The 10,459-nt window shown below is 42.1% G+C and overlaps 1 protein-coding gene across 2 annotated transcripts in view; it reads left to right on the forward strand.

Moving 5' to 3' along the window:
• slc6a4a (solute carrier family 6 member 4a) overlaps nucleotides 1-6,786 on the forward strand; it is a 28,774-nt gene extending 21,988 nt beyond the window's left edge. For both annotated transcript variants that reach the window (XM_037776275.1, XM_037776274.1), the window contains 7 exons: nucleotides 76-203; nucleotides 364-476; nucleotides 1,278-1,409; nucleotides 2,576-2,675; nucleotides 2,882-2,982; nucleotides 3,102-3,269; nucleotides 5,784-6,786. In XM_037776275.1, the coding sequence (XP_037632203.1) occupies nucleotides 76-203; nucleotides 364-476; nucleotides 1,278-1,409; nucleotides 2,576-2,675; nucleotides 2,882-2,982; nucleotides 3,102-3,269; nucleotides 5,784-5,858 (817 nt within the window). In that variant the 3' untranslated portion in view covers nucleotides 5,859-6,786. The remainder of the gene's footprint in view (nucleotides 1-75; nucleotides 204-363; nucleotides 477-1,277; nucleotides 1,410-2,575; nucleotides 2,676-2,881; nucleotides 2,983-3,101; nucleotides 3,270-5,783) is intronic.
• Nucleotides 6,787-10,459: the final 3,673 nt, after the last annotated feature.

Consider the following 10,459-nt stretch of genomic DNA (forward strand, 5'->3'; position numbering starts at 1 on the left):
TTAATATTACTTACAGACGTTCTCCCTAACTCTGTTGTCTTCCTGCCGCCCAAACTTCTCCTTTCTCCATCTCAGAGATGCTTTGATCACCAGCTCTGTGAACTGTCTGACCAGCTTTCTGTCCGGCTTCGTCATCTTTACCGTGCTGGGCTACATGGCTGAGATGAGGAAGCAGGATGTGGATGTTGTGGCCAAGGATGCTGGTAGAAAAACAACGCACCAACTTAATCCCAAATACATAATTCTTTATTCAGTCTTACATCATTGGAAACAAAACAATGCATCCTAGGTCTGGACAAAAATACAGTTGTGAGGATGAATTCAGACGAACTCTTTTAACCTGTCTCTCTTTCTCCTCTCCAGGTCCCAGTCTGCTGTTCATCATTTATGCAGAAGCCATAGCAAATATGCCTGCTGCTACTTTCTTTTCCATCATCTTCTTCCTCATGATCATTATGTTGGGTCTGGATAGCACGGTTAGTTTGTTCATTACTCATTCCAAAAAGTTAAGACACCCAAGTCGATGTTCTGTTTGCTAAATGCTCTTTGTGTCCTCACACGTTCCTCTCTCCTTGTTGTAATCTACCTGGTTCTTTGTTGCCCACTGTCTGTCCCTTGTGTGCTCTCTCAAACCTAGAAACAGGGTTCATATTTGCCTTGTCATATAAGCAAATGCCTTGTTGTTTGACTTGTGTTTGCCTGTTGTACTCGTCGCTCCATTAAGGTGCCGGGTATTATTTGTCCTCGCTGTTCCATTTTGGATAACAGTCCGCGAAAACAATGTGATAGGACTTTCATATCACTGTTGTGTGGCGATCTTGTCTCCATAAGCCTGTGTTTATCTGCTCTGAGGCAGCCAGCTGGAGAGACCCGCAAGGCTGTTATCACGTACTGATAATCAGTGTGGAATCAGCATCGCGGTTGCTATGCTCCTCGATTTTATGACTGAGGATATTACTGCGAAACGTGTCGCTGTACTTGGATCGGCTTAACTTTTGTCTCCATTTTTTTTTTTTGGCATTGTGCGAAGGATGGGATACATAAAGCGTCTTTTGGATGTTTTTCATCAGTAGATTGTCAAAAGAGAGTCCTACTACTGATGGATTGATTAGATCAAACAGCTTCTTAAAACTCTTAGCCGAGGGTGCATGTACAGTATGTCTCCTATTAAGTTTTCTTCTCCTTTCTTCATCTTCTGCCTCCTCTTTTTCATTCTGCTTAGTTCTTCTCTGCTTATTTCCCTCTCCCTCACCTCCTTGGTGTGCTCCTCTCTCCAGTTTGCAGGGTTGGAGGGGGTTATCACAGCCATGCTAGATGAGTTCCCTCATCTCCTGGCTAAGAGACGAGAGTGGTTTGTCTTCGGCCTGGTGTGCGTCTGCTACCTCGGGGCTCTCTCCACACTCACATATGTAAGTTAAATAACCACATTACACACAGGTTCCTATCAAATATGTTATAGATCAATAAAGTAGCTCATATTGATCAAAAAAATCTTAAATGTTTCTGCTTTATTTTAAGTAATGTGATAGGCCGCAGTTAACAATTAGCTGAAATCAGATTAGAGCAGTCTCTGAGCAGTACTTTGTTAATCTCCTTATCATTGTTTTAGGGTGATTTCACACCTAAACTGTTTGGTTCAGTTAAAACAAACGCGGGTCCTTTTAACCAGTTAGTACGGTTTGTTTGGGCTGGTGTGAGAGCTGTCAATCGAACCCTGGTGCAGACCAAACAACCGGTTCCAAGTGGACTCTGGTGCAGTTTGTTTGTGGTGTGAAAGCAAACAAATCAACCACAGGATTTTATGATAACAGATATGTGATTTTAGCATGATTTCAAAAGCTAAACTACTAATAAATCATCTGCTGAAATCTGTTCAGGAAGCTGATCTGTATTGAAAGCCATGTACGTAAGCACGTCAGCTTGTGTACTTTCCCTAATCAATAGAACCGTTGAGCTGTAAAGCTGTTAAAACTGCTGTGCTCTAATCCAACTCTTTGTACTTTCAGTTCATTAACTCTATTAAAAAGTGTGACAGCGATCCGACAGTAATAGCCCTCATGCACGTGTCTGTATGCTCCCCAACGTTCGCACTATGCGCTCGCACTAGTCATCTGGGAGCTTGCAGGGGGGCTTTTGTACAGTCCTGACTCTACTATTATTCATCATAACATTCAGTCGATTTGCAGTATAATAATACTAATAATGCTTATAATCAGTTATTAATCAAAGAACATAAATATACACATAAGAAGCATTATAGTGCTTCATAAACTTCTGTCAGTCATCAGAATTAGATTTTCTCACGTGGGTCCTGATGATGCGGGATGACAATCGCCAAAACAGTCCAATCAACAAGTTTGAACACTTGTCAATCTGTATAACTTTATGCTTTATGTTTATTCCTCTGGTTCGTTCGTACAGTGTAGAATTCTTTCCCTTGGTCCTTACCAAATGGACTGAACTATTTGTGAAAGCACCCTTAGACTTTTCAGATGAAACCTCTTGCATAAAAGTAATTTGTGAATAGCTTTACAGAAATTCTTGTCCTCTCTCTCTCTCTCGTCTTGACTGTCAGGGAGGAGCGTTTGTGGTGAAGCTGTTTGAGGAGTACGCTACCGGCCCTGCAGTCATCACTGTGGTCCTGCTTGAAGTCATCGCCGTTTCCTGGTTTTACGGCAAGTTTGAGTGATATTGATTGTGATGATGATGGTGATGCTTTGTGACCATTACTGTATTATTGTTTGCTTTTGAGCAAGGATTGGGAACTTGTGGTGCTGCTTTCCTCTGTGTCTGTATAGTTTCAGACACATGAGAGAGAAGAGATAAAGATGCGCTCCTGATATTTGGGACTTTGTAGTGATTGTCTGTGTGTGTGTTCCAGGTACCAACCGTTTCTGCAATGACATCCAGCTCATGCTTGGTTTCTACCCGGGTTGTTTCTGGAGGATCTGCTGGGTGGCCATCTGCCCCATCTTTCTGCTGGTGAGGCTTGTGTTCAGTATTTATACATCATTTACTTGTTAGCTTTCCAAATAGTTTTGTCATATGTATCCTATGTTGTTATATCTGACCTTTGCTTTTGTTCCCATTCCTGTGTGCAGTTCATCATCATCAGTTTCCTGGCCTTCCCTCCGGAGGTCAGGTTGTTCAACTACCACTACCCGCCATGGACCACTGTCCTGGGCTACTGCATCGGGGTGTCTTCATTCATCTGCGTGCCTGTTTATATGATCTACCACTTGCTCACTGCCAAGGGAACATTCAAACAGGTACAGCATGTCCTTTCTTTTGTCAAGTCTATCTTCTACATGGTTTCCCTCGCTCTCCCCACATGTCTCCTTCTTACCTTTTATCCCTGGCTGACCTTTGTTCTCTACCTGACTCCTCTCCAACAACAAAGATTGCCTCTGTTGTTTTCCTCTCCGTGCACCGTGAGGGTGTACCCTCTGCTGTGAACGCATGACTGGAGATCAGGATCAAAGGAGCACGGAGGAGGCGCAGGCCAGAGATTAAAGCCAAGCCAAAACCAACTTTCAGGCTTCTTAGATGTTATACACACATGCATACACGTAGGGCATTACCTGATGGCACACACACCTAGAGCTTCGGTTATGCTTTCCGCAAGGATGGCCGCACGGACATGAGCTGACGTGGAATCGTGAAGAGGAACTGTTGGATCTTTTATAATCCATGCCTGTTCCTCCTCGCGGCAAACCGTCATTCTCAAAGCTCCTCAAAGTTCTCCATTTGTGCTGCCCATCTACGTCTGTGTAGTTAGAAAAATTTGGACGTGCACGAACAGACGAAAACCGGCTGCAAGGGCCGTGTCTGATGGTATGACATCACTTTGGCTGCGTGGACATTCACGACCCTCGAACATAAATCTTGCTTAACACTCATCCACAACCACATTCTGCAACTCATGTGAAGGCTGTCATTTTACCAGATTTGAGGATAAAGGCTACACTAGGTTTGTGTCATCAGTGCAGCTTTAGCATCGGCTTTAGCATCGGCGCTCTCTGCATGACAAACTATGTGTTGCCGAATCAGCGTCATTGATAAAACTACTCTGCAAAACAAAAATGTTCTGGTGTGTATTTGCTCTTTGTAGTATATTTTGAGCTTGTAACTTAAATAATAAATACAAAATGTCTTCATCATAATCATCATCATTATTATTATGTTGAAATACACTGTGTTAGAGTTGACAGAAGGTAGGAGGATATCAAAGAGGCTGGTAGACAGACGTCTTTGGCTGTTGCCCAGTATTGACACTGCTGCCAGGGAACACAATGGCACCGACACACACTGTCAACACGCGGGAGTCGTGTTTTTGTGTGCATGTGAGTGTGAAAGAAGACCGTGTCAGTGTAGCTCATGGCGAGAGATATGAGGCCAAGCGAGGTCAAAATGTCCGAGTGTCACGTACCATTGCCATTATAGTACCATTCTACCACCAGAAAAAATGTCAAATATTCACTGGTTCCAGCCTCTAAAATGTGAATATTTGCCGGTTTCCAAATACCACGTTCAGAGTGAGTACATGCCGTCTGACTGAATGTCTTTGGTCTTTGGTTGGTCAAAACAAGACATTTGAGAATGTAAATTTAAAGGTGTTGAATGCGAGATTGGGAGTATTTCTATTGCCTCTGCATGGCGACAGCTGAGCTGGCAGGTTGTAGCTAATGGTGCTAACAGTGAAAACAAAGGCAACACTTCTGACAGAGATAAGTGTTAAGACCCAGACACACCAAACCGACATCGAAGAACTAGCAGCGACGAAGGCCGACTGTTATGTTCGCCTTGTGTCTTGGTCCAAAAAGCAGTACTGGCACACACCACAAAGACTACAGCCAACGGCCGACTAACATGTACGTTCTGCCCCTGCGTTAGATGAAATATGTCATCAATACGACAGACGCTGACCGTCTGTCGTAACTGAGGGACGGCTGACCTTGTTGTGTCAGGGCCTTTAACCCGGGGGAGAACCGGAGAATGGGTGCTCTGCGACGCTGCCAGAGCGACGGTTGTGAGCTAGTCCATGGGGCATGCTCACATCCACGAACATGCACTAAAAGCATGCGCGACCGCAAGCGTATCAGATGCGTTTTTCACTCAGACGTCTCACGCAACAGATACGCTCTCATTTGATAATAGATAACAGGTAACCAGCTCTCCTCCTGCAGACATGAGAAGACGCGCTCCGCTGTAGTCGGTGCTCGGTTTTGTTTGTCATTTGTTAAGCGATTGTGAACACATTATCGTTCCTGGGACGCCGTTAGTCTCGAGCTATGTTTTAAACGAACACTGCTGTAATGTTTGATTGAATGAATACAAAGCACAATTGTCTTATCTTGGTGTGCAAATCAAAAGAGGAACTATTCCTAATCAATAGCGGAAGTCCAAACTGAAGCAGTTGTTGATTACTCAAGAATGGTGAGGAGTCAACAGTCAATGACGGTATAAAGCAGTCAATAAAATATGCTTCTCAAACAGTTTGAATCACTGCAACCATGAGAGGTCCTTGAGCAGACAGTCATAAATGAGCTCGACAAATATTAGGCTAATGGGTCCAGTAGTATGTGAGATAAGCCATGGACAGACAGACACACACACACACAAACATAACCCAAAACATAATCTCCTCAGGTTTACGCCTGGCGGAGATAACAATGCATACTGTGCAGTACTCCTGTCTATATCAACCCTTGGATATTTTATTTACAGTTTCCAATTAAAGTGTTTATATCAGTTTAATTTACTCACTTCTCTCTCTCTTTCAGCGTCTATTAAAGAGTATCACTCCAGAGCCCAGCTGTGGCCAACACAGAGACTTCATTGTCACCAACGCAGTCTGACCAAACCCGGACCAAAAGAAGGTGCCACTCTAGCTACGTAGAGCGCCCTCTTCTGGACAAACTGCAAAACCACAGGACAAGGGGGCTACCTTTCACCGTCTTTGCCTCTTTTTCGAACATCTCCTACACTTGTTTTTAGCTGTCTCACACCAAGATCTAGACATAGTGGTGGAGTTAGGTGGAGCCAGGCTGCAGTAGTTTATTTAGCTTTGTTTAGTTTGGTTCCTTATGCTGGTTCAGTTGAAGGAGATCTCTGGTGTTACAAACGCCACAGATTAGCTCCAATATCTTCAGCCTCCTCTCTCTGTTTGTCCACTCACAAGTGTCACCTAAGTCCTTTAGTGACCGACCTTTCTTCAGGTTGTAACAAATATTTTATACAGTTATTAGAAAGTATGATATGATCTCTGTTCATGTAGACAATAAACAGCGAGATACTGCACATTGAAATCAGTTGAAGAAGGCCGGGGGCTGTATTCACAAACAATCTGAGAATACTCTTAAGAGAGCTCCTAACTCAGCCTAAACTTTTCTATCTTAGGAGTGATTTAGGGAACTTCTCAGAGCAACTCTGAGCATGAAGGGACAGAAACGTTTACCTTAGTGAGGAAGTGTGGTTGACCCCGTAGCTAGGTATGACACAAGCTTTTAAAAAGGTGTGATTGGTTGATCAAGAAAAAGAAAAATGCACTCTTAGTTTTAATAGGCATGGAATGGACAGTGACATTGATAGGCCTACTAATCATAATAAACTTTATTTATATAGTACTTTTAAAAAACAAGTTTACAAAGTGCTTGACAGACATAAAACCAGAAAGTACACGGTGTAATTACAAATTAGAAAGTTCAATGCAGCAAAGACATAGAAACAGAGATAAAAGACAATGAAAAGAAATCTTAAGAATAAATCCATGAATAGAAGCCTAAAGCAAAAAGAAAAACTCACAGTAAAAGCCATTTTATAAATGTTTGTTTTTAAGAGGACACTGAGGTAATAGAAATGTATGCATAGAATTTAGTCTCTATTAAGACAGAAGTTTTGAATACTATTTTATGTAATGAACATCTCTGTTAAATAAATTGTAAGTTATACTTACAAAATGTTTGAAAACACAGGCCTACTTGTGCTTTTCACATGCTGATAGTTATTACATTTATTTGCTTACATTTATTGCAACCCGGTCTCATGGGAGGGCGTATAAATACCACGACATTACACGGACATTTCGTGTGTCATGAGTATGCATTTCAACCTTTTTGCGTGTCATTTGTACGCCGGCTTAAAATAACCCCTCCCCCCATAAGCGGCCTTTCTCGCTTTTATATTCATGTCGTATTAACGACCTCATAAGTGGAAAGTTTCTGAAAGCTCTGAGTTCACGACTGGTGACGTGTTTGTTGACGTTGTCAGAAATTGTGGAGCCCATGGAAGTTAGTTTTTCGGTGCATTATAAATTAATATATTGTAATTTTAGTCGTATATTGTTTTTCTTCTCAATTTTATAATATGTCTGAGGAAAATGTTGATATTCCCAATGGCCTCATCTTTTACCTCTGTCATTATGCCTTTGCATTTACTGCATTATGTTACCCGCTTTCTAGCTTGCTAAATTGTTAGCCTCTGTGGCTTCTAGACGCCGAAAGTAACGTTAATATTGCCGTTGCTTAGCAGCGATGTTCTTCACGACTTAACCACTTGAGCGCCACGCATATCGTGTACACGACATCCCATGTTGTAAACATGAGCTCACAAGTTTTATTTGAAGGCACTATATGCCACTAACTCTTACCGTAGGATTTATACGCGGATGCCTTTACATTCCAATCAATACAGGATACATGGCTAAACGCCTTGCGCATTACCGTGGCATTTATACGCCTTTCCGTGTGACTGGGCTGTTTATTTTAATCTTTAACATTTAATCTTCTTCATTAACTCACTGTCATTCAGTGTTTGGAGAATATTTTTCATTTTCTCCTATGCTTAAGAAACTCTTGAGCCTTTTTAAAAGTCTTTTAAAAGTGTTTCACCTTACGAGCTCTCTTAAGGGCGAAGATTCTTTGTGAATATTTGTATCTTTACCAGGATATAGTCTTAACTATAAGGGGAATTTCATCACTAGGAGCAACTCTTTGTATTAGGAAACTTTATGAATACGGCCCCAGATAGTTACATTTCAATCCTCTCTCAGTCTTTACGGTTGCATCTTCATATTATGCTGTTAAGTTATGCATTTCTAATATGTAGCACAATTCAGGTATCTGTTACTGAAGCCAAATATATGATATCTGTTCTGTTCATATTTCTGAAGATGTTTCAATATTTGTAGCTGTCGTTATGTTGTGTTGACTGTCAGCCTGTGTTTATTTGGTGGCATCTCGGACGAGCGACGGATTTGCAACGAGTTCCCTACACTGTGAAGCACTGTCTGGTAGTGACATGAACGTGTGTGACTGTGTGTGCGTGCGTGTGAAAATAGACTGTTATAATGTGGAAAAAATGGATCACAGACAGAACCAACCAAGTGTATTCATTGTATAACTGCAATATGAAATGTGTATTTATTTTATAATGTATCATCGCTGTCATTTTGACCTCCCACACTTCAGTTTGACAAACATTACATGTGACATTACGTGACACAGTGCTGATGGTCGTTGTTTAATCACAGTGACACTCCGCACTCTGTTGTCATTCTGCATAACTGTCAGTTAATAGAAACCAAATATGGATCAGAGCTAATAACATCATCAATGGCATAGTCTGAAAATCAGCGTTACTGCTCTTTACTTTCTACCAAAAAATAGTGCGTTTGTGTGTGTGTGTGTTTCTGAGAGTGTATGTAGGAGCAGGAGTTAAAATATGGCGAGTACTGTACATCTACATGTGTATTTACTAGTCAGTCTGGTATTGGTGTAATCTATCCTGTGAATACCTGTCTCCTCTCTCCATGGATGTGTGTGTAGTTCTTGCGTGGGCTTGAGTGTTGTGTGTGTGTGTGTGTGTGTGTGTGCACCTTGATTAGTGTGTTGGTGCACGTATGGGTGGATTAGAGGTGTTCAGCCCCTTTACAGTATGTGTGCATGCCGTGATGTGTGTGTGAGTGTGTGTGTATACCGTACATCAAATGTGTGTATGTGTGTGTCTGTAATGTGATCTCCTGTCGTCTTGTTAACTGCCAAAATATCTTATGAAGGAAGTAAACTCCCTCTTGCCTCTCTCTCTCTCTCTCTCTCTCTCTCTCTCTCTCTCTCTCTCATACCTCTCAAGCTTATGTACGATCTATGTATGTCAATAAAAGACTGTATTGAGAAATACACCTGTATAGAATAAAGATATATAAATATATGGGAAATAATGGATAATAAAGATATATGGAAATAAATAACCTGTCATCTGTTAGTTGATTCTTTTATTCGTTTGTCAATCCTGTCTTGTACACAGTCCGAGACATTAAAGTTTGATTTATTTCTTTGATCCTTTAAAGGGTCGTGCTTGTGCTCGCTCTACATAGACATGAACGAGCAACGCTCAAAACAATGTGGCGACACACGACAGCTAAAACCACAATATCACTCTATATTTCAGCTGCTTGGCAGTAATGTTAGCTGACCAGACGAAGGTCTCTCCATGAATCACTGCTGATCCTAGTGTTGGCTTTTCCTGCTTCAGCCTCCCGATCGCCGGAGCGAACAGGGGAGACACCGGAGTTTTGGTCGGAGACGACAACGTTTCTCTCTGCGGAGCCCCGTCACTTCACAAGACACGGTAAACCTCTGTTGGTCTGGAGGAGCTGCAGCATTTATTTCTGCACAAACGTCCACTGTACATTCACTAGATATTCTCAGAGCTACTAACTCTTCTACAGTGTGTAGTGTGCGCGCATGCACGTGAGGTGGAGCGAGAACGAGCGCGGTGTGTGAGTGAAGGCAGGTAGGCAGAGGAGCAGAGTACAGCAGAGACTCCGGCCCTGGAGACCAAAGCTACGGTCTCCCCCGCATCCTCCGACCGCGGCCAACACCGTTTAACAGACGGGCTTCACTAGATATAACTTTGCGGTTTTGGTGCTTCCGTGTAGTTTGTGTTAGAGTCTTGTCTGAACAGCGTAGCCACACGCGAGCGTGCATGGGACACCGACCCTCAATGATTTATACATGTAAGAAGTCACAAACAGTCCCTTTAAATATGCAGTATTAGCCATCGTTTTGTTTGTATTCCGTTAGCATAACATAAGCTAGCTTATCTTTGTCCGTGTGATTGTGTAGTTGGCATTTGGCTTGTAGATCTTAATGTCATATATCTACCCGTTTGTAAACTGGACATCGGCCTCCAAAGATTTACATATTTTGAACTGCTGACAGGTGTTCACTAACACCAAAACACATCAGTGACCATAATGTGTGGCAAACTGTCAAGGTCCTACTTATTCGTAAGGATTTACATCATAAACTAACTATCATTTTGTAATATATCGCCCCTTTGTCTCTGTCAGCTTCTCTTTATAGGGGTATTTTATCTTTTGCACGTACTTTATACATTTCTAATGATGAACGAGTGACATGAATAGACCGGTGACAGATAATGATGGTCTACTGTGTAG

This window comes from Sebastes umbrosus, chromosome 7, assembly GCF_015220745.1.
Source record: "Sebastes umbrosus isolate fSebUmb1 chromosome 7, fSebUmb1.pri, whole genome shotgun sequence".
Lineage (NCBI taxonomy): Eukaryota > Metazoa > Chordata > Actinopteri > Perciformes > Sebastidae > Sebastes > Sebastes umbrosus.